This window comes from Chelon labrosus (assembly GCF_963514085.1).
Source record: "Chelon labrosus genome assembly, chromosome: 10".
Classification (NCBI taxonomy): Eukaryota; Metazoa; Chordata; class Actinopteri; order Mugiliformes; family Mugilidae; genus Chelon; species Chelon labrosus.
In genome coordinates this window covers 28,679,354-28,705,529 of record NC_140360.1, presented here as the reverse complement: position 1 = coordinate 28,705,529, position 26,176 = coordinate 28,679,354, and the positions used below count along the sequence as shown (strand labels likewise).

The 26,176-nt window shown below is 40.5% G+C and overlaps 3 protein-coding genes across 14 annotated transcripts; 1 reads left to right on the top strand and 2 right to left on the bottom strand.

Annotated features, from left to right (window-relative positions):
- Positions 1-277: 277 nt before the first annotated feature.
- On the bottom strand, positions 278-4,897 carry sike1 (suppressor of IKBKE 1). The gene is made up of 5 exons (XM_084554221.1): positions 4,464-4,897; positions 4,224-4,329; positions 4,005-4,147; positions 3,796-3,909; positions 278-1,592 (listed from the first exon to the last, which is right to left on the bottom strand). The coding sequence occupies exons 1-5, from the start codon at positions 4,620-4,622 to the stop codon at positions 1,461-1,463; spliced, it is 654 nt and encodes a 217-aa protein (XP_084410347.1). The 5' UTR covers positions 4,623-4,897; the 3' UTR covers positions 278-1,460.
- A 5,273-nt stretch (positions 4,898-10,170) lies between these two features.
- On the top strand, positions 10,171-22,293 carry csde1 (cold shock domain containing E1, RNA-binding; the record flags this gene model as incomplete). 12 transcript variants are annotated; one of them, XM_084553948.1, is made up of 19 exons in its annotated part: positions 10,171-10,186; positions 12,093-12,291; positions 12,385-12,494; positions 13,232-13,318; positions 14,664-14,761; positions 14,834-14,915; positions 15,209-15,337; positions 15,445-15,570; positions 15,661-15,876; positions 16,012-16,152; positions 16,261-16,419; positions 18,793-18,900; positions 19,032-19,210; positions 19,308-19,420; positions 19,502-19,636; positions 19,745-19,923; positions 20,045-20,208; positions 20,331-20,463; positions 20,779-22,293. In XM_084553948.1, 18 exons carry the CDS (start codon positions 12,093-12,095, stop codon positions 20,824-20,826), a joined length of 2,406 nt encoding a protein of 801 aa, XP_084410074.1. In that variant the 3' UTR covers positions 20,827-22,293. The 12 variants fall into 12 exon arrangements, with proteins under 12 accessions (XP_084410074.1, XP_084410084.1, XP_084410082.1 ...); XM_084553958.1 differs by having other exon boundaries at positions 16,012-16,182; XM_084553956.1 differs by having other exon boundaries at positions 14,640-14,761; positions 16,012-16,182.
- Positions 22,294-23,137: 844 nt separating this feature from the next.
- rassf11 (Ras association domain family member 11) lies at positions 23,138-24,839 on the bottom strand (the record flags this gene model as incomplete). Its single annotated transcript, XM_084552629.1, has 2 exons — positions 23,138-24,649; positions 24,737-24,839. The coding sequence occupies 2 exons, from the start codon at positions 24,837-24,839 to the stop codon at positions 23,319-23,321; spliced, it is 1,434 nt and encodes a 477-aa protein (XP_084408755.1). The 3' UTR covers positions 23,138-23,318.
- Between the last annotated feature and the right edge of the window lie 1,337 nt (positions 24,840-26,176).

Sequence of the window (26,176 nt, the reverse complement as noted above, 5' to 3'; positions counted from 1 at the left end):
CTATATATCCATACTGCATTTTCACTTGCCAGTTCATTAGGTACATTCGTGAAAACGAAGCATTCTTAAATAACAGCACTGCATTAAATCCTGCTTCGTGGTATAATGTTGAAACAAGGTCGTAATTCAACTATACGATAATTTTAAAAGATGTAATTTATGGTTTTGTTGATTGAATTAAACACTAACGTGATTGTTATTTTACCCCTGACTAAAATGGGGTTGTCAAAATAACAGAAACATGTGGCAGTATAACACTGTACAATTCAACAGTACTTCAAACCACAGCCTAAAATGAAAAAATGGAAACACAGTAGAATCAACCACTCCATTATTTTAAACAAATGCTGAATATCATAACCTTTGTGATGGTAACATTTAATATGGAACTGTTACATTAGAATGCAGTTGTTTTCACAAGTGTACCTAATGAACTGGCAAGCGAAGTGTGTGTTTGTTATCATAAAAATGAAACATCCACTGACACAGTTTTTGCACTGCAAATTTTCTGAATGACACAAATTTATATTTGACACAAATCAATACACCGTCACAAAGTCATTACAGCATGTTCCACCTTATTAACACTGATTTCCTGAGATGACAAAACAGTTTCTGACAACATACAGTGCACAAACGTGGTATTCACTACACAAAAAGTTGGCATGTTTTGAAATCCTTACCACAAATAAAGATGTGCCATCAGCTGGTGTACGGTACTCTACATCAGAGAACTAGAAAACTGGTGTTCAAGGTACTAAACACAAAAATCATGTTATATATGAATTCTACAAACACACTGACAAACATGTCAAATTCATCAAATGAGAGACAATGACGTACAAAGTTTCCACTGTCCACTTGTCAGCAGGCAAACTGTGTGAAACAGTCGTCTTCTTGGCAGCAATCCCAGCTTTTTACATGGTTTGGATTACGAGCTGGCTTCTTAATCAACTTCAAGTGAACTCACAGGAGGGGTGGTAATGAGCATTTTACTCATGATGTGTGTGTGTGTGAACATAAAAGGGGAACCAAAGAGGTAGAAAGTGTGTCCTTGATGAGTAAATGCATCTTTGGCCAAAAACAAAATAAATCCCCTTTGCCTCTACTGCTGTATGCATACTTATCCTCTCCCCACCACTGTGGGATAAACTAAAGGATTATCTTATTTTATGTGATAACCAAGACTCTGATTAAAAGTTTAAGTGGAATTCATTTCAACACAACTGCAGTGATGTACATATGAATACTTACAACAGTCAACATCCGGGTAAATGCTTCTGACAGCCTTCTGTTAAAGTGGTGGCTTTCACTATTAAAAAATATACTGTCTGACTGCATTCAGTCTTATGTAAAAGAATATAATAACGTGGCGGTGAACACACATGTGAAGACACCATCACACCCTGTCCCCTGGTCCAGAAGGACTTCATCTTCCACAGTTCACACCTATGTTCTGATCACTCATCAGAATCTGGCTGAGAGGACTGTTCTTCTGCTGCGTCTGCTGCTGGCTGGTTGGTTTCTTCTCTCGCTGTCTTCACAGAGCTTTTGCTGATGACCAGGAGGTCTCGCAGCTCCTTGTTCTCAATCTGAATGAGACAGAATAACCACATATTTAAAGGAATAACTCCTAAATGTCCTGCCGTCACATATTTTCCTCACTTACGCATTTCATTTTGGTTTAATTAGTCCAGGTGGAAAATGTCTGTTTAAGTGATTTCTGTCTCTACTCAGAGGTGAAAGGGAACAGAATGAATGTTTATGGCACTGAAAACATACAAAATTTAAGAAACAGCAGCTGCATATACAGCGCTGCTTAAAAGGGTTTTGTGCCCCTCAGAATTTTCTACATTTCTGCATAAAAAATATCAGCAGATTTTCACACAAGCCCTGACAATAGACAAAGATAATACAGTCAAACAAATGAAACAGAAACATTACACCTTGGTAAGAAAATATAAGCCAATGTTACATATTGTTGAGGAGTATCAGTGTACCACTAGGAAGTTAATTTCAAGGCCAAATTAAAGTCCAGAAATGTTTGCAATCAATGTAATGAGACTTAGGTGTTGTTCAGTGCCCCAGTTAGTTTGAAAGAAAAAAAAAAAAAGAAAAAATTCAGGGATTTGTTTCAGTCTGATGTTCATAACACATATTTGTGGAAGTGTATGATGGCATGGACAAAGTAGCTTTCTGTGGAGCTCAAAAAAAGAGTTGTTGTTGCTCATCAGGCTGAAAAAAGGTGACAAAACATATTTAAAGAGTTTGGAATCAACAAATCCACCGTCAGAAACATTGTGAACAAATGGCGGAGATTTAAGACACCCATTACCCGCCACATGAGATCACTCCAAAAGCAGGACGTATAATAGTCTGAGAGGTCACAAAGAAACCCGGGGTAACTTCTAAGAAACTAAAGGCCTCTCTTACATTGGCTAATGTTAATGTTCATAAATACACCATCAGGAGAACACTGAACAACCTGATGTCTCAGTCAAGATACAACTCAAGACAAAATACATTTTCTGCAAACTGTTGTAAAGGTTAAACCATCATAACTCTGTCACTACATCCAGAGATTGCCTCTGCAGCAGCTATGTTCTTTCTGGCCATTGTTATCTATCTGTTGGACAGGCCTCAGTTTGTGAGTTCTGTATCCGATATGTTGCGTTAGTAACACAGGGGCCCCACAGGGGACTGTCCTCGCACCAACCATTCCTGTTCTTTCTGTACAGTGGTCTGGACTGGAGGGACCACAAAAATGGGAGGAAGAAGAGGCTGAGCAGAGTCTATTTTCTGAGGAAACTCAGAACTTTCAATGTGTGCAGCAAGATGCCGCCAGTCTTTTACCAGTCTGTGGTAGTGAGTGCTGTGGTCTGCCGGGGGAGCAGCAGAGACGTGCCAGAGACGCCAGAAGGATGAACAAACTCATCCGTAAGGCTGGCATCATCATCATCATACAGGAAATGGAGATGTTTGAGTCAGTGAGGTACAGGAGGTCACTGAACAAACTGCTTTCCATCACGGACACTCCATCCAACACAGTCCACAGCACACGACAGAGACAGTGGAGAGCCTTTTTCAAAAAGGCTCATTCGTCTTCGCTGACGAAAAGAATGGTTCAGGAAATCCTTTCTGCCTTTTGCAATAACACTGTACAACAGCTCACCTCTGTGTAACAGATAAAGCAGTTCTGCATTATCATTACCATTTTGCGCAACTTGCACTACACACTGTCTCTATTTTATTAATTTCCATACTAAGTTCATACTTAATTCTTACTGTATATATAATGGTACAAATCTTATCTTGTATTTTTCACTTGTTTATATTTTGTTTTATATTGCAAACATTTAAGACCTGTTTTTTGTTTGTTTTTTTACTTTTTTGGTTTGTATTTAATAATAACAATAATTCCACTTGTCAGTAAAGTATTTATCGATTACTTAACAAAATTTTTATCTGTCATCTACGTACTCAAAGTGCTTTACAGTCACAGTAACACATCTACCCATTCACTCACACAAGCACACATGCATTCACACACTAGTGCCAAGCACTGGGAACAACTGAGGGTTCAGTGTCTTGCTCAAGGACACCTCGGCATGTGGCATGTTACAGGGATCAAACTGCTAACCTCCTGACTATACACATACAAAAAAAAATTCATGTTTTTGTACATATATTAGTTAATATAATTTCACCTGAAATTGACACAGATGTACCATAGACGTAGAATATCTAAGAAATATGGATTATGATCATTCACTCTGACCAACAGCTACAGCTCACCTCTAGCTGAGCGAGCCTTTCTCGAACAGAGCAGTAGTGCTGATCGTCCACTTGCACAGCTCTTCTCATCACCTGGCCCATCTCGCATATCCGCTCCAGCTGGCTCTGCACTTCCTGGAGATGGGTCAGAAAGCAAAGCGGACGTTTCTCAAAATAAAAACCTTTCTACCTGTCGGAAACTTTTTTAAAAGCAAAGAAAGCAGATGTACTTTGGCGTGGTCCTCGTGGAGGCTGAGCACAGGTTTGGTGTCTAGCTCCTTCTTCGCCATCATTAGCTGGAGCATCTGCTTGCGGTACCGACCCATGATCAACTCTAGCGCGTACTGGTGTTCTTCAAGAGACAACCATAGTTCTATAGAGACATGAATAGTGTTGGTTTGACATAAAATACAAGACATCACCAGAAGAAAGTGGGCCCGTACTTTTACCTTTGTTCTCCTGTTGTAGTTCCTTGATTTGAGTGTTTTCCTGAGTCAGAAGGACATGTGGCTTGTATTTCGTGAGCTCCTGAATCTCTGAACTGTCTTCTATGTGCTGAGAGGAGAGAGCAAGACAGATAAGAAATATAAAGGTACCAGAATAGTTTGACTTACGATCAGCACAGCCCATCTTCACACACCTACTTCATTTACATCTGTAGATAACCATGTTAAGGTGATCGTCCTTACCTTGTCTGGAAGGGCATTTCCTACTTCTCTCATACTCTGGACTCTCTGGCTGAGGGCCCCGGACTGTTCTATTAGTCCCTCGGCGGCCGTGTCATGCTCTTTCAGCCTCTCGAGAAGGGTCCGAGCGTCACCCAACACTTTTTCTAAAGTGCAGGCCATTTACTGGTTGCTGTCAGCTCCTCTATGCAACGAAAACAGGCTACTTCACAGTACCAGCCTGCCGGGAGAAGATACCTCAATGTGGAAGCTTACGATGGCTATATAGCTTCGGTTCGCCGAGGCAGCTCTAATACCTTTAAATGAGCGTACACATACTGTTACGTGACTTCAAAATAGTTTGTGTGTAGACAGCTTAAGTACCGGGAATACAAATGAAAAATTAGAACTCTTTCCTGCTGTCAAAAGTATGTCGTTTCCGTGTGAAACAATATGATTACGCCACTTCCGTATTATTATCTTCTTCTTCCTGTTGTGTTCCTCTTTGAGTTACATACCGCCACCTACTGGAGAGTTCCGACCTCATGGAAATGACTGTAAACTGCAAAATTGATTAGTAATTCTATTAACCTAATCACTTTATTATTTTATTACCCACATATGATGTTCTCAAGTTTGCATTACGCTGTGTAGATATCCATTCATTTCTGGTTTCGGGTTCAGTTTAATTCAGACACAGAAATTAACATATTTGTATGTTAACATTTCAAGTCAATATACCAAATGAGTGAGGTCACTCAGATGAGAAGCATATTGCTGCATCAAATTACATATCTTCATCTTCTTCTTCGACAACTACTACAGCTTCTTCTTGTTTTGTTTCCAATGGCCATAATCATCTTAAAAGAGCTTTATCGCCACCTGGACTGGAATGTGGAGCAAGAGAATAAACAGGACAAATATTTTGACAGCAACGTGTGGCTTCAGAAACTTTAAAGTAGGATGAGAAGTGCGACTGTCGGGGAATTCAATCGGGGAGATCGATTTAATTCAGTTGCCGGGAGCTAGAACATGATATGATGTTGTATTTCCTGTCAAACAACAGAATTTTATATGTGTGTTGTTAGGCCAGGCTAGCAAAGTGAATATAACGTTGCCATTTTAATAACACAACTTTATGTTAAGCCTCCCATGGATCATTTCGGGACGCAGAGGTTACCAACCAACCATCAACTGCAGTGATCACTCTTTCTTTTAGAGTCTTTGGTTGAACTAACGTTGTGAAATATCGCGGTAGCTGCGTCCATAATCACTACGTAATGTGCCGTGCTGCTTCTAGCGGCGCTGGTGACAGTGCTGAAAGCTGTTGGGGTGAGTTTTTAATTTATTTTCCTGTTTCGTAAAACACTACCAACCTTTATTTGTAGTGAGGTTTTTGTGTTCTCGTCCAGGAAGTCTTAAGAAGTTAACGGGGTTATCTAGGGCTCAGTCATACGCAGAATTCGGGCCTGGGTGGAGGCGGCCGTGTTTTTCCCTCACCCATAAATCTTCACACACACACACACACAAGGGCTAAGGAGTACAGCAGCATGCTAGCATCTATTAGCCACGTAGCATTGCTAACGCCCGCACTAAACCGTTAACTGTATAAATACTCAAGTCGGTAGCATTGTGTCTAAAACGCGTCCTACTATAACAACGAAACATTAGTTAAGTTAAATTGTTGTTGGACGTCAGAGACAGACGCGGCTAAAGAATTGAGCACGAGCCACTGACAGCTTGTATGTAGCTTCTTTGTTGTCCCGTCCTCGTGCCGCTAGCTTGGATAACGTATTTCCGCTGTCTGTGTATGAGAACAACAAAAAAATATAAATTAATATTTTGTTGACCTCTAATTGGTGAAAGTGAACATATACAATACAATAAACGGTGAATTGGGGGTTGTCGCAGATAGTCACTTTGGTATCCACTATTCCAAACTTGCTGTTACCATCACAATGTTTAATATAATCTAAAATAACTAGTGTGTTTGAAGGCAGTTAGGACACAATCCACAGAATATTATTTTATTCAAATTAAGTCTTTTTATTTTATGATTATTATCACATGGGTACCGAATTTACCCAATCTAATCGTTTGGAAACGACACCTAAATAAGTTTCCCTTTTTTATTTTATTTTTAGAATGAACCCCAAAACATTAAAATTGCATTCTTTAAATGTAGGTTGCTATGTCTCTGTATCTAATATAATATATATATATGGTTTGTTGCTTAACGCAGTTTCTGATCAGAGATCCCAAATTAGATTTCTGTGGTGTTAACTAAATTACAAAAATTTCTGATCGTTAACAGTTTGAGTTGAGTTATAGGTTCATTACTATTACGTAAAGAACCTCTCTCTGTTAAAAAAATCTCTTTTAAGACATGGAAACATCAGGTAGTGTTGACTGTTTACGACTTTAGCGTTAGCGAGATGCTAATATGCTCCTGTTTGTCCACACAAGGTCATTGAGACGATGAGATTTACATTGTACTGTTATTGTTAGTGTAATTCTGTTAGGCAGAATCAAAAAGTAGCATATTTTCAGTTGTTTTGGTTAATATTTTGCTGTCTATTTGCTGTTAAGTGGTTAGCATAGAACGTCTCCGGCAGCGTCGCATGCCGCAACGTGTTGGATCAGGCCATATTGGCTGTTCCAGCTGAGAATAGCGGATTGCTTGGAAGTCACATGGCTGGTCCTGTCAGGGCGGTTGTTGTTTCGGGCCCAGATCAGAGTAACAGCTGAGTGTTAAAGCTAGCGACAACGGGAAGCTTATCGTTTAATTACGGTATTCTCTTTGCTCTTGTGGTGTGCGTAGGATGTTACCTTTGTGATTTAATGATCTAAACTGAAGTGTAGCTTAATACTCAGTAAGCGCTAATACGGCCAATCGCTGCTGGTGGACAGTTTTTTTTAATCTTTCTGCGTCACCAGAGGCAGAGAAAAGGGGAGCAGAAAAGCCCATTTCCTCCAAGGTTATTTTCACAGCCCATAACCTTTATCACACTTACTCAATCCCTTTTATGATAACTGACTTCTTTGTATTTGCCTCCACTAGCATGTGCAATTTTAGTTCCTGTGGGTCTAGTATGAAAGAGTTTTAAAAGGTGCTTGTAAATTATGTTAGATTTAATAATGCTACACGGAGGAGGTGCCTTCAGGCCACCCCCCTTTCTCTACTACTAGGAAATTCCATTTGAGCCTTTTCATGGCATTATATTTTAACCAGGATGTGGGACGGGAGTCATTGCAACACAGTCACAGCAGAATAGATATCATGTGTCTTGGGGTTGGCTCAACCAGCTTGTTTTCAGAGTGGGGTATTTAGGTCAACAACACTCTACTCTAACCTACTGATGAAGGTCAGTTTCTGAGTTTGTAACTAAATGGAGAGGGGGAAAAAATGCACACATGCACAACACTTATTCATATTGCTTGAAAGATGTGAAGTTTGAACACTTGAACAGTGCACTGAAATGACAAAACAGAGGGCCTAGGTCTGAAATGTTACCATAAATTTCATCGCCTGAACCTCAATCCAACCGAAAGGACTTGTTTATTCACAGTTCTTGTTTACTTGTCAGCTGCCTAGCATTATGCACTGTATCTAGAGGCAAACTTACTTTGTGCTTGGGTGTCTGAGTAAAGAATCTGATCAGAAACAAGCCACTGGTGCTTGGGAACATTTGACTTTTTCATGTACAGAAAATGTGAAATTCATTAGCTGATAGTGTAATTAAATGTCTGTGCCATTACAAACTCATGGAGTCTTGCTCTTCATGTTAACCCTACATCTAAGTCTGAAGTCAGAGTAAGAAGTTCATCTCAGCTAACCAGTTTTGCTTTTTTTCCCCCCAACAGTATGAAGTGAAACAACTGAATTTTTGTACCATCCGCAACTGCTTCAAGTTCAGATCACAACCAAGAAATTGAAGATAAACCTCCCAAAACAAAGTTGCAACGCTGAAGACACGTGGGGAACAAAGGGATCACTTCAAGGATTTAAAACACAAAAAGTAACCAAATCCTGAAACGACCAAAGAATACGAACATCATCAGCCCAACTGAAACACAGAAGAGAAGCAATCCTAAAAAAGCGTATTCTGAGAAGACTATATCTGATCTGAAACCAGAAGTTTGTGCCTACTCAACAGCTTTGACAAAGCACACGTCCCAACGCTGCTCCTAGCCCTCCTCATCCTCACTACACCGCCGACTCACCACCGGGGTGTGGAGTGGGCTGCTATCTGCTAGTTTTCCCCCCATAGATTCCCCCTCTTTCCCTCCCTCTTCTCCTCCCTCTGTTCTCACTGTATTTTTTTCTAAGCAGTGTTATTGCACCTGCATTTGCCTTTTTTTTTGCGCTAGATTTCTCCTTTTTTTTTCTTTTTTTTTTTTTACTTTATGCAACCATTGAGAACTTGTGCCAGAAACTTGTAAAGTGTCTGTGTGTTCAACTGTGTGCTTGAGGAGGTCTGCAAAAAACAAACCAACAACAAAGTCAACAACATCCTGAGAATTACAAGATACAAGACAACAAGTAAGGTGGGTCTCAATTGCGGTCCCTTCATAACACAAGACCTATCAAGTTGACATCAACTGTTCTTTTGACTGCAGGATTTTTTTTTTTCTAGCGTGTTTTGACCATGTTTTTCCCCACAATATGCATTTATTTTTTTTCTCTATGGGGTCCAAAATGTCAGATGATGCCTTAAGTTTAGTAAAATCCGGACACTGTATTTGGTAAATTCCTTATTTAAACATATTGCCTAATATACAAACAGTTAAAACTGGTTACGCAACATACGGATTCAGTTTGGCCAGCTGCGCTGACTTGGGACAGCAATGCAGAGGTTGTTGTCTTTCTTTTTCACTGAACACAAATAAGTGCATCAGTCCTCCTTTTTTGACAAACAAACTAAATTGGGTTTGATTAAAATCTGTCTGGATTTTGTAGCCTCATCAGTTAGTTAGGGATTTGCAATTTTTAAAAGGCATCATCTTCAGCAATTGTTTATTGCAGGAGTTTATTTCACAGACGGTGAAAGTAGTGCGGCAGTAGTTTGGATCGAACCATGTATGTTTGTTGCCTTTTTGCAAATGATTACATATCCATTGTGTGGAATGAGATAAGTAAGTGATTAGTTGATTGAAGTTAAACTTTTGATCCTATCATCTCAGTGACATCTATATTGATATTTACCATTGATAACTCTAATACTTTTCACAAGCCAGCTGAATTGAACTGCATCCACCTACAAACATTAAACAGGTTATTCAATTTAGGTGGAGAATGATTTGATTGCCTTTCCACGCCCAACCCGCACCTTTTCCTATTCTGTCGTTTTCAAGCCATATACCCTCCCTGATTTTTTTTGCCTTTTCAACCCTCTGGGGATTAAAGCCCGTAGCTATTTTCCTTTGTTTGTGACACAAACTGGCTGACCTATCTGCCTTACCCGTTATGTTTGTTCCTCTCTTCACCCTTGCAGACATCCAGCGGTGTATCATTGGGTGGTTACATAAGAATAGTACTTAACAGTCAAGCAAAAAATTCATATCAAATAATCAAGTTCAGCGATTGCTCAAGCAAGTTTGGTCCGAGTTTATGGGAAAATATGGGCAGCCCCTGGAAAGGCTTTGTTGAGTTTACCTTGCCTGCGTCGCCACCCACCGCGTTCGTTAGCGCTGACCTGAGCAGCACCTCCCCTGTCGGACTCAGCCTGTCGCCATATGGCCGATCCGTAAGTGTCACCTTCCCACCACTTTTCTACGTGCCCCACCCCATCGAACACCCATCCACCCACCTTGCCCTGCATCTTTGCTGTGAATGGCCTAACTTCTTTCATCCTTTTCAGGCTCCCGAGACTAGCCTCTACTCATTTATCTTGTTGCAGGGCAAGGGGTGTTCTACCACATTAGTCTGTACGAATTCTTTTTCTTTTTTTTTTTTTTTTTTTTTTTAACGATGTGGAGAATCTTTTTTTTTTTTTTTTTTATTATTATTTCTCCCTTGTTTTTAACTTTGCACGCCAGTAAAAGAACCTTTGTTGGGCTATGAAACAGGCATATTATAAAACTATGTGGACCACATGACTACACTCAAATCTGGAAACGCAAATGCAAGCAAAAGTGATCCACAATTAAACATTGATATTTAAAGTATCTGGCCATCAGCGTTAAACTAAAAGCCATTATTCTTCCGAGACAAAAAGCTTTTGGACGCATGTTTCGGATTACTACACCGGCAAGCAAACCAAATGTACAGACATGCTGCCTTCTCAAGTAAGTTAATGTTGAGCATCGAAAGACATTAAAGAGTAAAGTACTTCCATGCATGATTTGTAATATGTCGAGAGTAACTCGCAGTAGGTCAGTATAGGGCCTAACAGAAGAGGCTGCTCTGGGACCCCCCTCATAACCCATGATCCATCACCAACTCTCTGTCCACTGTAGATGCACTGCTATTTGACCCGTCATCTGCACTTTGATTCTTCATCTTCAGTAGTTTTATTTTACCCAGGTAACATATGCGACGCTGCACTTAGACCACTTCATCTCAACTGGTTGTTCCAAGAAGTGGATTGATATTTTCCATTATTAGCTTGCTTCCTCTGTAGAGCCCTTCCTGTATATTTAACTACTCAGTAGTGCTATAGATTGATCCTTTAATGTAGGATTGTTGTGATTGTAGAACCGTGTTGTGAGTGACTTTATAGTTTTCTGTCTGATATTTTGAGGATTTTCCTAAGGGTATTGAAATCTCTGTATGGATGAACTAGAGGTATTGCTGTGTTATATGGTGACTGGACAGTATTTGAGAACCTTTATACAAAATAATTAAAAAAAACACAGTGACTATGGTCCCTTTCAAAGCTTTTACCTCCTTCCAGCAGCATATCCAAGTCCTATCTCCTGTGTCAGAAATGGAAAGAGGCTCCTCTGAACCTCCAGTGGCTCGCAACACTGGGTCTGCCCCATCTACCTCCACTGGTCCCATGCCTATTCCCCGCTCCTCCTCAATGTCTTGCCATCCTCACCAAGGAAGTAAAAAACTCAAGCGGACTCCCTTGTATCAGAGATCAGTAAGGGGGCATGTGTGGCGGTGCCCATGTGACATTTGCTAACAGCATGGTTTGTAGTTCTGTGAAACCAGTTTAACCAAGGTGTTGAGGCAGATTTTCGTAAGTGAGTTTTTAGTGATATTCCAGTATAATCACTGGTCGGTTATGTGTAGAGGTGGGTAAACGGTTAAAGCTTTTGTCTAACCAGAACTGCATGAAGTTTCTCCAAGGTTTTGTTGGCGCCTAGATGCCTTGGGACCAAAATCACTCAACATATTGAGTGAATTGTAAATTTTAGTGCTTGACATGACCAGGAAGAGCAACCTGGTGCTGCAGCTTTTGTTTTAATGCGGGTTCCCCTCTTATGGCCACCTAGTTCTGGAAGCCTCTAATGTAGCTTTACTTTTGCCTTTTCCCCCTCCCCACTTCTTCTAAATTGTGCAGTAATTGCATGTTTGACGTTTGTCTTATTTATTTTTTTTGTAAGGGTGGCATCAAACACTGCATTAAACTGCACCCTCTTTTGTTTGTTTCATGTTGATCCACTACAGGATGCATTTTAATACTTGTTTCTTCTCTTCTCCAGATGAGTTTTGACCCTGGCATGCTCCATAACAATGGGCACCCTGCATATGCCAATGGCACAGGACCCGGCATTAGAGAGACTGGTGTGGTGGAGAAGCTCTTGACCTCCTATGGGTTCATCCAGTGTTCTGAACGTCAAGCTCGTCTCTTCTTCCACTGCTCCCAGTACAATGGCAACCTGCAGGAGCTTAAAATAGGAGGTAAGAGGCCCTGGACATGCCATATCACTTGTTGAAAAGAAAATAATATATTTTAAGCTATTACAACTCAAGTTTTCTGCTCTTTCTCATCAGATGATGTAGAGTTTGAGGTATCCTCTGACAGGCGCACTGGCAAGCCCATAGCAGTGAAGCTGCTTAAGATAAAGCCAGAGGTGCTGCCAGAGGAGCGCATCTCGGGCCAGGTGGGGCCAGACCTGCACGCCTATCCCTTTACTGTGCTGCATGGTTATATTCATCCAGTTAAGGAACACCATTTTATTTTTGGTTATGTCCTTTGTCTGTCAACTTATACTGTATATGGCCCACTGTGTTTTTTGGGCAGTGGATGTTCTTCCTCCTACCCCACATCTAAATTACAGAACAACCTTTTCCATCAGGTTTTACATGGCTACTTAAACATAAGATTGGATTGTAGTTGCTAGAATGGATGGTTGCTGGAGGTCTTGAATGTGGAGTGCAGTGTAATTTCTGTGTGTGTGTGTGTGGGTGTGTGTGGGTGTGTGTGGGTGTGTGGGTGTGTGGGGGTGTGGGGGTGTGGGGGTGTGTGTGTGGGGGGGGGGGGGGGTGTGTGTTAAGCTCATTAGAGCAGTGTCTCAAAAACTAAAACATATCTCACAAAAACCACTCTGGTACACACAGTAAAAAGTAAGTGACTGCATCAACAGGGGAAGTCAGAGGCCTGCCAGGCCAAATGTATGTGCTTGGTTCACTGGTGAGGTACAGTTCATTCAGGTTTAGAGCCATAAAGAGGCACTTTTTGCACAGTCACACACTTGATGTATGTGTTACGATACCATTAGAAATCCATCCATTTCATCCATCACATGTCGAGAAATATTTTAATGGGTCTATGTATTTATAGTGAATATTCGGCAGTGTGTTAACTGCCTCCATCTGCAATATTCCCTACTCGCTGCAGGTTGTCTCATCAATCCCACTGCACTTGGATGGAAAGTCTGCTCCTGGCCAGGTGCCCACTGGCAGTGTTTGTTATGAAAGAAATGGGGTAAGATAGACTGCATTGATTACATACTTTGATTTGACATGCATGCTTGGTCAACAAAATAGTAATGTAATTAGAGTTTTACTCTTGAGGATTAACTCAATTATTACTTATTAATTAATACTTATTTGAATGTACTGTATGCATTAGGGCTGAACGATATATCGTTATCGTATCTATATCTAGATATGAACATTCAAGATATTAATATCGAAAAAGCAACGATATAAACTATATAGACCAATGACAAACATATGAGGGCGGGAGTGAGGGAGACGGAGACTGAGACGCACACACACGACATACACAGCGGGGAAATTAAAAAGAAAGAAAGTAAAGTGAGCGTGGAAGATAATGCGGCCGGTGGCGGTGCAGAATAGAGGGTGACAATTTTTCGGGACTCCCGCGGGTCACTGTATTCCCGCGGGAGTCTCGCAGTACGGGAGTCAGTTTCACTGTTGGTAACGTGATCGGGACGGGATAAAGCAAATAATCAACAGGAGTGGGACGTAGCCGGAGATTTAATTAAAAAGTGACGCTGCAATGTGGTGAGTGCGCCCAACTTTAGACAACAACATAGGGAGCTGGACGGGATTTGGGAATCTCTCTCGTGATTTTGCGGGACAGGATTTTTGTTGGGGGGCAGTCACGTGATCGGGATATGACGGGAGTATTTTTGAGGGCTTGGGATGGGAGTGACAATTGATTCCCGTGTCACTAGTGCAAAATCTGATTTGGTGCCAAAACATAAATCATCTTCCATTATTTGGAGGTATTTTGGATTTAAAAATGATGATGTAAACCAGAGCGAGGTGTTGTGCTGGTCGCTTGGCGAAAATTGCGACGAAGCAAGATAGCACAAGAAACATGTTTCACCACATGAAACAACACCATCACGTGCTGCACGAAGAGTGTATTGCGAGAAACACCGGGGACTTCTCAGTAATCCCAAAAGAAGCCCAATCAAAGTTTGATTGCTGATGCGTTCAGTAGCGTTACACCGTATGAGTCGAAGTCCACCAGACATAAACACATTACAGACGCTATAACATATCACATGCAAAAGACATGGTACCCGTGTACACAGTCTAGAAAGAGGGATTTAAAAAAAAATAAAAAATGGTATCAATATCGAGATATCTGGCATAATTATCGAGATATGAAATTTTGTCCATATTGTTCAGCCCTAGTATGCATGCTGTTAGTCAACACTTGGTAAATCTTCAACTTCCATCATTTAGATGGATTGTCTTACTTTGAAGAAGGTCTTGAATGTGAAATAATTTAAGGTTGTATGGGCTTGCCCCAAGCCCTGTTCACATAGTTCGACCACTGTGACTTTCCGCAGGAAGTGTTCTATCTTACCTATACTCCTGAAGATGTAGAGGGTAATATCCACCTGGACACTGGTGACAAAGTCAGCTTTTACATGGAGACTAATAAGCAGTAAGTCTGACACTGACTAAGATCTTAATAAGAGTATGAACCCGATTTTAAGTTTACTTGTTTCCATTTCAGTACTGGTGCAGTCAGTGCTCGTAATATTCAGCTTGTGAAGAAAAAGCAAATGAGGTGCCAGGGCGTGGTGTGTGCTACAAAGGTAAAGGCCGTTGATATCATTGCCCATGTCTTATTGAATAAATTAGACATAGATGGCATAGTGATCAGTCATTTGTCATCCTAGCTGCAAACTTGTTTGCAAAAGATCTATTCAAGATATGTTAAGAAACATATTTAACATCTTTTTTTCTATCTGGTTCCATAAATTATTTCCCCATATAGATGGTTTTACTAACTAATATGCAACTTTACACTTTACAAAAATGTATTTATTTTTTTTGGCTTTGGCTTCAGTTTTTTACCTGTTATGTTGAACGTTGCGATCTCTTTCAGGAGGCCTTTGGATTTATTGAGAGGGCAGATGTGGTGAAGGAGATCTTTTTTCACTATAGCGAGTTCAAAGGTGATCTGGAGGCTCTTCAGGCTGGAGATGATGTTGAGTTCACCATCAAAGACAGAAATGTAAGGGTAAAGTTTTTCAGCTGTACAATCCACAAACGCCCAACTGAACATTGAACTTAACGCTGGATCCACTTTTGACCAATTTTGACACTTGAACAACTCCATAGGGTAAGGAAGTTGCCACAGATGTGAGGCTGCTCGCCCAAGGAACCGTCATCTTTGAGGATATCAGCATCGAGCAGTTTGAAGGCACTGTTGTTAAGGTCATCCCCAAGGTTCCCACCAAAAACCAGGTAACTACATTACATAAATTATATAATAGAACATGCTATGGCTGTAAAGAATATTCCACTTTGACTAATATCTCCTGCTTTCTTCCACAGAATGACCCTCTACCAGGCCGTATCAGTGCAAGGATTGGTTTCACTGACAAGGAACTACCGTTTGGCGAGAAAGACACAAAGTCCAAGGTGACACTTTTGGAGGGAGATCACATTCAATTCAACATCTCCACTGATCGCAGAGACAAGCTGGAGAGAGCAACCAACATCGACATCCTCCCAGACACCTTCGACTTTACCAAGGAGACTCGAGAAATGGTGAGTGTTTAACCACTTATTTTTTTTGTACTGCATGACTGTCGTTACAGAGTCAAAATAAATGATTGACTGGAAAGGGAGTCCATATTCATATTCATTGTACTCATGTGAATATTTTGTCACCAAATCTTCTAGGGGGTGATTGCGGCTATACGTGATGGCTTTGGTTTCATTAAGTGTGTGGATCGGGATGCCAGGATGTTCTTTCACTTCAGTGAAGTCCTGGAGGAGAGTCAACTGCACATCTCAGATGAAGTGGAGTTCACTGTTGTGCCTGTAGGTCCTGTTTATAAGCTTTTCAAAAAAGTATGTATTATGTTATTTCTTAAGAATGTGCATTCTAATTATTGCCAATAAGAAACTAAAATGTCCTGCTGTCATCAGGATATGCTGTCGGCTCAGAGGAATCATGCAGTGCGCATCAAGAAGCTTCCCAAAGGCACAGTGTCCTTCCATACCCAGTCTGAGCAGCGATTTGTGGGTGTTGTGGAAAAGGAGGTCGCAACCACCAAGAATGCCAGTCCCACCAAGGGCAAGGAAAAGGTACAACAGTTTATCTATTTAGTTTAGTTTCCCAACCTCCCTCATCTACCCCTTTTCCAGTTTTTGTTTTAGTTCTAATGTTCCTTTTTGCTTTCTCCTTCAATTACTTCCTCCCGTTCATGCTCCTTGTTGGTTAGAAAAAAGACAAGGTAGGACTGAGACCTTCTGCATGAAGCCACATGAATGTCTCCCAAATAGACGCTCATTTTGTAATTGTACAAACCTGCAGTGTATCAGTAACTTAATACTGTATGTTTGACTAACATTCAGTTGAAGAAATACTTTGATTTGTAGACTTTACTTGACCAGTCTAAAAAATGAAAAATGCAGTGTAGGATTACTGTGTGGTGATGTTGACAAACCTTGCTTTCTAATGGGTGTCTGTCTCTCTTATTGTTCAAGGGTAAAGTTGTAGAAAAGGTTAGTCTTTAGAGGCCTCTGGCCCACTGATTGTCTCCTTTACCTCTTTGGGCCTGTTCAGACCTTGCAATAAGATCCGATTTGGGCTATCCAATCGCAAGTGACCAGCTTTAGATACGTGTTTTCAGACCTGGCATTAATATGCATCTCCAGATCCAATCTCAATTTTGTTCTCTGTATGCAAATAAACCCTCAAATCATCTGTAGAATATTGTTACAGTTAATGTGTCCAGTGGATCTCTACCGCTGCTCCAGAACTGAGAACAGCACTGTTTTATGTGTGTGCATCATCACTTTGTCACTCGCATAAAGTCTTTATTTATTAATCTCTTCCCTGACGTTAGACCTGTATAAAACTCAGATTATAACTCCAACCCTGAAAGTTTCCATACGCACCAGACACGTTATCTCCTGTAGTAAGGTAAATAAAGACATCGGTGAATGAGGAAATGCTTAACCACACATGACTCCTCATATAGGGGCGGCTGTGGCTCAGTAGGTAGAGCGGGTTGTCCACGAACCAGAGGGTTAGCGGTTCGATCCCCGTAATGTGCCACATGCCGAAGTGTCTCCCAGTGTGTGGCACTGGTGTGTGAATGTGTGTGTGCTTGTGTGAGCGAATGGGTAGATGTGTCTGTGACTGTAAAGCGCTTTGAGTACCAATAGGTAGAAAAGCGCTATATAAAAGCAAGGCCATTTACCATTTACCATATATCGTAATGGCTGCATCAAAAATTAACACAGAATCGCACTCGTGTACTTGTATTAAATACTTTCATTTGAAAATTCTTAGATTTATTGAGTTAGTTAACTGCTGCTTAGACCGAATATTTTAAAAGGCTCTCATTACTAATGAACAGATCACTTATGGCGCCTTTTGTCATTTATAATAGCAGTCATGTTTTCTTCTTCTGAATGAAGCAAAACTCTGTTGACGCAGGAGCACTCCTGTTAAGTATAGGTGATCTTTAATGCGACTCTGAACATATTGTGTTCACACTACCAAAGGAATGCGGACACATGCGGACTATCTCTCGGATCCGATCTCAATGCATCGTGGGGGTGTTCACACTTGTCTTTTACGTGATTGGATTGCCCGGATCAGATCTTAAAGGTCTGAATAGGCCCTTCAGTTCACAGCATGGTATCTGATTAATAATGGAACGCAAGCACTCGCGCTGATTGAGTGAGTAGAAGGGCTGCACAATTAAGACAAAATGGTAGTCCTGGTTACACTTTTTTTTTTTTTTTGTTTGTTTTTTGGGAACATTCTTTACAGTGTGTGTATATTTTATAATGTGTTTTTGGTCTGAAAAGGTCAAACGACCACATATTAGTGATTTAATAAACCTTCCTCCGGTCTCTTTTTTTTTACACTCAAATTTGAGATAACTGCTAAATGTACTCTATGGTGGCTCTTAAAACAATTAATAGTATTAAGAATTAGCAGAAACCCAACAACAGATTTAATAGTGTAAGTAGTCTATTATCTGTGGTCAAGTAACCGTACCATTTTTTTAAAAATTCTAAGCTATATTCTCACTTATAAGTATCAAATGCCTGTCATGGTGCCTGTAGACTATTAAATCAATACTGTCATTGGTTCAAACAATTACTGTTCCCAATAGATGAAGCTACAATAGTAATGGGTAATTATGCAGCCCTATGTTGTAGGCTGTTAATCATAGCTGTTGTAGATGCTAACCAACTAGTCTGCTTCCGAATGATGCATTTCACATACTGGTGCCTCTCATGCTTGTGTAGAGCAACATCTTCTAATACACTAGATGCTCTAAATTTGATTTTAATTAGTTGAGGCCCTTTTTAAATTGGAGATATTGGCAGCTGTTCAGCATTGATGAGTATTTTGGACATGGCTGGGGCCAGAAGGATTTAGCGCTGCTCATTTGTTGGAGTGATAATGTATGTTTGATTTGTTTTGTTTCTTTTTAGGAAGCAGAGGAAGGAGTGATTGCGTATGAAGACTGTGGAGTGAAGCTCACTGTGCCATACCATACCAAGGACCTGGAGGGAGGAAGTCACCCCCAGGCTGGAGACAAGGTACCTTCTTGAGATTACATAAAGAATTTGTACATTTAAACAATGATCTTATGTGTCTCTTGATTTGGTTACAGCTTGGATCCCTCTAGTGTGTTTGCCTATGCAAGCTTATTAATTTGTTTGTCCTCTAGGTGGAGTTCTCGATCAACGAGGTGAAGCGAACCGGCCAGCAGAGTGCTGTCTCCATCCGGGTCCTCAACCGTAATGCCTCCAATGCCAAAAGACTGCATGGATTTGTTGCCACACTTAAAGATAACTTTGGCTTCATTGAGACAGCAAATCATGATCAGGAAATATTTTTCCATTACAGGTAGAAATTTAAACTCTTAAGATACTCTAAATGAGAGAGAGGTGCTGTTTTGTTTATTTTCATGCAATCAATCCTTAATGTTTCTGCTACTCCTCAGTGAAATGTGTGGAGACTTGGAGAACTTGGAGCTGGGCGACACAGTGGAGTACACACTCTCAAAGGGAAAAGGAAACAAAGTCAGTGCTGAAAAGGTTACCAAAGTGGCTGCAGGTATGAGGGCTTTCATTCTAGCTGTTTATTTCACATGGCACATACTTTAAATACTTGCGGAGTAGTTGATGATGAAAAAAGTGTTTCCTCTTTTAGTGAATGGCATTGGCGAAGATGTTGGTACAACAGTGATGATGGGTAAAGTAATCCGACCCTTACGCAGTGTGGACCCCTCTCAGACAGATTACCAAGGACTTATTGAGGTCACAGAAGAAGGTTGGTGTTGGGTGACGATGGCACATTTTGTCTCAATTCAGCTTTCACCAAATAAACTAGTACTTTAAGTGCTGAATGTTTTGTTTTGTTTTGTCATTGCCCTTTCAGGAGGAACTAAAGGGCAGAATTATCCCTTTGGAATCATGGGTATGGCAAACAAGGCAGATTGTCTACAGAAAGGAGAACTTGTGAAGTTCCAGGTTTGCACAGTAGCCCAGACTGGACAGAAGATGGCCTGTAATGTAGTCCCTCAGCGCAGAGCGATGGTGGAGTGTGTCAAAGACCAGGTAGTGTTCAGTTAATTGTTTTTGTTTCAATCCCTAAATCACACTGCTACATTGTAGACTATGTTGCCTTTGAATTGCTGCAAGTTTTGAATCTTAAAGTTGTGTTTTTAATTTCCCCCAGTTTGGCTTCATCACATATGAAGTTGGTGAGAGCAAGAAGCTGTTCTTCCATGTAAAAGAGGTGCAGGATGGTCTGGAGCTCCAGACTGGGGATGAGGTGGAGTTCTCGGTTGTCCTCAATCAACGCACAGGAAAATGTAGTGCCTGCAATGTTCGCAGAGTCAGGTACGAAACCGGTACAATAAAGGGTGTAAAGCCTGATTTTTAGTTTTTATGATTTCATCTCTGGCAAAATGAGTATGGCAAGGTGAAATACGCGAATGCTCACGATGTGTCTAACTTCACAGTGAGGGGCCTAAACCAGTGGCGACGCCGCGCCCTGACCGTCTGGTGAACCGACTGAAAAGCATCACTCTGGATGATGCCAGTGCTCCGCGCCTGGTGATTGTAAGACAGCCCCGTGGTCCTGACAATTCAAAGGTACTATTAACTTTATTATTAAATTAACTGTCCACATGGTTAACTGAAGTTTACACTGGTAAATTTCAGTGTATTACAATACAAAGTTATAATTAGGGGATATTTGATATTATTACATATACTAGAAATTAAGACTATTCATGCTGTTATGTTTGTTATACATTGAAAATGTATTTGCTACATTAGCTATCATGACCAGTAGGCTGGCTTCATAGAGTTGCATCAGGTTTAGTTTCCTGAAATCTCCAGAGACCCAATGGAATATTTATACATTTTTATGTAAACTCTTATTAAAGTTTGTATTCTCCTGTGCAGGGCTTCAATGTGGAGCGCAAGACTCGCCAGCCTGGTGTCATTGACTGAGCAATACGGAGCCTGGCCTGTTTGGTGGGACACTGTCTCAAAAGGCAACAGCAGGGGATAAGGGAATTTGATTCGACACATGCTTGTACACAAACTCATCCACAGACATGCGCACACATACAGTAATCGGCATGTGTAATCTTTGTCCCCAATGATACCTGCGCGGGAACTCCTCTTATTCCACAGTTCCCTGCTTCCCATGTATGATGTACTTGATACAGAGCTCCACACTGCAGTGTACATGGGATCTCTGAGTGTGTGCGTGTGTGATGTATCCTATAAGTGATTAGTGTGTAACAGAGGTATTTGTTTCGGAGGGCTTTGTCCCTCTAAATCAGATTGATGACTGTGTGGCTGTTTATGTCCTGATCTTTTGAATCTGCTTTGTCTGGAATTCTGCACCTGTAGTTTGACTGGGTGAATGAGTGTGACTGCTGGCATGTCTTTAAACCTCTGCTCCATTTTTTTGTTCCTCATACTTTTGCTCCTTTACCCGTGGAAAATTAAACAATTTCATTATCAAGTTTTCTCTACTGTATGCTTTCCTACAAAATGCATAAAGCAAAGTTCCCTCCATAAGGAGGATCATATTTGTCATATGTGCGAGCTTAAACTGAGGATTCTTCACTGCTCATTTTTTTTGAGCAGTTTTAAAATGCTTTATTGAAGAGCTCAAGTGAAAGCATGGTGTGTGTGTGTGATGTATGTGAATGTCAAAGTAAATCTAATGGGATTTCCTTTTACCAATATGGAGCCTTTAGATACCTTTTTGGTATTCACATGCTCCACTTAAGCAATTTTTCCCAGGTGCAGAATTTCTTGTGGCATCTTATATCTGCAGTTCTTTTATACTTTTTTTTTCCCCCCCTTGCACATATTTTTTCTTTTTTTTTTTCTTTTTTTCCATTGAAACTCAGTCTGCTAATGATTAAGAAAGAATAAGGTGCCTAAAACCTACAAGCAAAATGAAAAAGAAAAAAAACAAAAAAAAAAAACAAACAAAAACAACAAATTTAGATGTATCCTCTGTTCCCAGCCAACCGCCAAAATATTCAGAACAATCTTAGGGTGGCTTTCTTTTCTAGTAGAAATAATACTGATATGCATCCCAAACCTGTGGGTTGAACTATACTATATAATGTGTGCTTTTTTTTTTTTTTTTTTTTTTTTTTCTTTTTTTTCTTAGTGAAAGTTCAAACTTCAGATATGGCATAAATTTAACTTAAAGACGGAGAGGAGTGAAATATTAGAAACTTTAAAAAAAATAAATGCATTTAGAATCAGGATATCAGTTATCGTGCTCTGGAGTCGAGGTGGGCGAGCTGTTGTGCCTCTGCACATTAAGTTACTGTCAAATTTAATTTCTTTGGAGATCACCGGGTTTCAGTTGAACCACGTACAGAGGTTCTCATGTACTTTTGTTAATGGTCGAATGAAACGATTGAATTAAAATTTTATGAAAATCAAGAGTTGTTCTGTTGTCTTATTTCAGAGAAAGACTTTCAGTCTACTGAAACAATTTAAAAGCATGAAATTCTTTAATGTAGATCATTGGTACAATCCAAAGACTAAGTGCGTTAAGTGTGGCAGCCTCAAGAGACCTGCTAGCCAATGATTACAAAGAAAAGATAAAGATGTACAATGACTAGGTGAAAGTCAACAGAGCTGACAGCAGATTTCTTATGAAATGAGTACACCACAGTGAAGTTAACTGTCATTTTTTTTTTGTAATTGATTTCAGAATCCCCAAAATTCACAAATGAAGCTGTCTGCAATACAATATGCAATTCATAAAAAGCAAGGACGGTCCACATCATTGTATTTCCTTTTTCTTTAAAGACACAATGTGAAATAATACAGTATTTGAAAGGTTGGTAGATTGTCTATATTGTACCATATGTGCAAATGTAGTTTCATATTACAATATTTTGTAAACCTATGCCATGAACTTTGGGTAGTGACCAAAAGAACAGTACTGTGGAAACAAGTGGTGGAATAATTGCCTTACAGACGGAGTTAGTTTCATTACCTCTAAAGTATCTCGCTGAGGCAGTTTGGACATGTGGTGGTGCGTCCTTGACGTCTCCCTTTCAGAGGTTTACTGGCCTAAGAAGGCCTTGGGATCCTTCATGAGGAATTAGAAAACTTTGCTAGGGAAAGGGACATCTGGAATACCTTCGTTAGGCCACTTTGTCTTCGTCAGAAAAGCGGGCAGAAACGGTTAGATTGCTTGGTCAGTTCAAAAATGCACTGCAGATGGGGTTTTTACCTTAGCTGATATCCTGCTGAAGACCACATGGCCCCCCTTCTATTATGTCTATTTAATCACCAGGGAAGAAACCAAGGAAGGACTAATATTGAATAGTACGGTACAAGAGTACAAATATATCACTAAGCACTAAATGCAAGCATTCTGTGCAGGTTAGGAGACTGCAAGTCAAGTACGATGACATTTTCACCGTATATTCTGACTTGTGTGACCTCTGCTGATTCTAAACCTTGGTACTACCCAGATATATAGTGAGTTCAGAGCGGTGAATCACTTTCTTTTTAGTCTGTGATTGACAGCTTTGTGCTTCTGACCAGCGTGTCCACCACTCCCTTAGCTCAGTGGGTCCGGTGGGCCTCCTCTCCTTTATCTGGTTGGGAGTAACTAGAGCATGAGGAGGACTGAAGTCTTCTCTGGGTAAGAATTTCCTGTTAACATTTACATTCACTGGAAGAGATCGTTGCAGAGATTTATCCTCAGTCGGAACAGCTGGAATCTCACTGGCAGCATTCGCACAGTCTTTTGAAAGCATCTCTGACTCCTCTCGAGCAACATTCGGTCCACCCAGAAAACCGAATCCTTGCATTTTGCTCTTGTATTCCTCCAGTTTAGCCTTGCACTCTGCCGCCTTCTCTCTCATCTCCAGGAACTGACATTGCAAATCTTTCTCATAGCCTTCCTCTGCCTTTAACTCATTTTCCCAAAATTGTATCTGCTCCATTTCCTCTTCATCCATTCTCTCACAAGCTTCTACTTCGTCTTTTCTGGCTCTCTGTTTTGTCTCAAGCTCATAAATCTGTTTGTCTATGCTTGTTATCCTGACTTGTAAATCCTGCAAACGCATCATCTGACATATTATGGTTTCTCTGAGACTATTTTTCTCATCTTCAGTTGTGGCACAGCTTAAAGTGTACAGGTCAGATTTTGCCTCTTGAGTGTTTTTAAAGTGTTTGCTTTCTTTACTCCTTGTCTGATTCCCCATGCAGCAAGATGTTTGGTGGTCCAAGTCTGACATTAAACTCTTCTGACCTCTGGCTTTACCTCTGCTACTTCGACTTAAAATATCTTTGTCAATAATGAGAGAAATATCCAAAGAGCTACGATTCTTTTTATCCGTCTTCTTGCTTCGTTCTTTATCACAGGCAGTGCTGTAGACCTTTCCTTTCCCCAGACTTTCCAGCCATTCCCAGGCCTCCTCCATGAGGGTCAGAGACTTTCTCTTGGGCCTTTTCAGCTCTTCTTGTTTCTGTTCAGTTTCTTGTCTCATACAGGACAACGGTGGCAAGCTTCGGCGATGCAAACTTAGCGAACCACTGCCCCGTCGCATCCTGATTCCTGCCTCTTTCCTCCTTAATGGCGGACAGTGCTGGTATCTGCCTGTCTTTTCTCTGCTCGTTTCATCCCAGACAGAGTGTCCTTTGCGAAGTAGAGTGAGCTGGACCTCCCTGGCCTGCTCACCGTACTTCTGCAGCATCTCCAGAAGGCGTTCATCGGGCATCATGCACCGCTCAAAGTCCTTAAATTTCTCCCGCAAGGTGTAGCGTCCTGGTTGACCTAAAGAGAAAGATGACACAGTGGCTTTCAGCTCGGTAAACATGCCAAAACATAAAGTGTTTCGAACCGCAGACATGCTGTACTTACCCAGGGCCTGAGCCAACGCTAGAACCACTTCTTGGCATGTTGTTTCCTCTGTAACTCCACAAACCACACGTGGGATTCCATCCACAAACACCTTCACTTCCATTGTTCCCAGTCTGTGATCTTAAAACGACATATAGTGTGTGCTGCACTGACCAGGGGCTCCGTTGTCTCTGTTAGGGGGAAGTGGTGGAGACAGCTAAATGACCATTATTAACATTCACTGTAATCTGTCTGCCCATCATGCATTACTCAAGCTTGAGGGCAGTTAGATCAGTGTCTACATATACATCTTGTTCCAGTAATACAAAAAGAAAAAACAAATAAAATAATATAACAACTAAACAAGAATATTAATGGAAAATATTGTAGGTAGGACCTACCTTTTATCCTGCTAGTACAGATGCTCCGAGCCATCCGCTCTGTAGGATCAACGTTTTGGTTGGGAGGAACAGTAGAGCAATTAAGACCAATTTGAATTCCTGAAGGCGTCTACCCCTGGGTTACTGTTTACAATCCCACCCACGCTTAGAATCCATTTTGAAAGAAAAAGTTTATGTGAAATGAAATAACCCAAAAGAAAAACGGAGCGAGCAATTATGTACAATGCTGGATGTTGGATATCTTCTTCAATATTTAATATAGATTATTAGGCATAAGTTTAGACAAACAAAATGTGCTTAAACTTAAAACACAGAAACAGCAAATGTGAACTTCATTAAGTCCCCCTGGTGCTGGTGAAGAAACCCCTCTGGTTGCAGTAATCTCAAACAAGCAGTTACAGCTAGAAGACAGAAAAGAATCGCTTCAGCCACATTCTTTGAATTTTCACAGTTCCTTTACTGTATTCACAGTATATTTCTAGTAGTCATTATCCTGCTTCTGTTGAGTTTCAGCTGGTGGACAGCAATGCTGATATTACCATGTAAGCTACCTTGAGAAATTTGGGGATTTATTTTCCTCTCAGTATAGTAACATATCCCAGACACTTCACAGTTTTTAACCAGTGTAATTGTTTTATATTGGGATGTTTTTGCATTATGTGCAGTTTTGTTAGAAATTTCCACCCCAGTTCAGCAGCCTGCAAAACATTTTAGTCACTGGGTTTGTTCTTTTCTAGGCGCCCTTTGACAATCTTTAGGTAGACAGTGATGTTTCTTTTCTTTTCTTTTTTTTTGACACTAAGCATCAATGCACCCTGATGTGTATGTGGCAGACTCATGAACAGTAATGTCTTGAATGTGTTAAAGATCAGTTTAACCCTTTAACTATTAGAGTATTTTTTTTTTTTGTCTTAACTTCACAGAGAACTCAACAGAACGCAACAGAATTGTATCATCTATATCATCTCCACTTACGCAACTTGATTATAATCTAAACTTTAACATTTCCTCATAACCCTTCACAGCTCGAGAATATGTGATTATCATTTGGGAATAAAGG

What these genes read in the sequence shown, in the direction of transcription:
- sike1 (XM_084554221.1), bottom strand. Translation starts at nt 4,622, where the DNA reads ATGGCCTGCACTTTAGAAAAAGTGTTGGGTGACGCTCGGACCCTTCTC. An exon ending in GAAATGCCCTTCCAGACAAG is followed by an intron (nt 4,330 to 4,463) that starts GTAAGGACGATC and finishes CTCTCCTCTCAG; the next exon opens with CACATAGAAGACAGTTCAGA. An exon ending in ACTACAACAGGAGAACAAAG is followed by an intron (nt 4,148 to 4,223) that starts GTAAAAGTACGG and finishes ATGTCTCTATAG; the next exon opens with AACTATGGTTGTCTCTTGAA.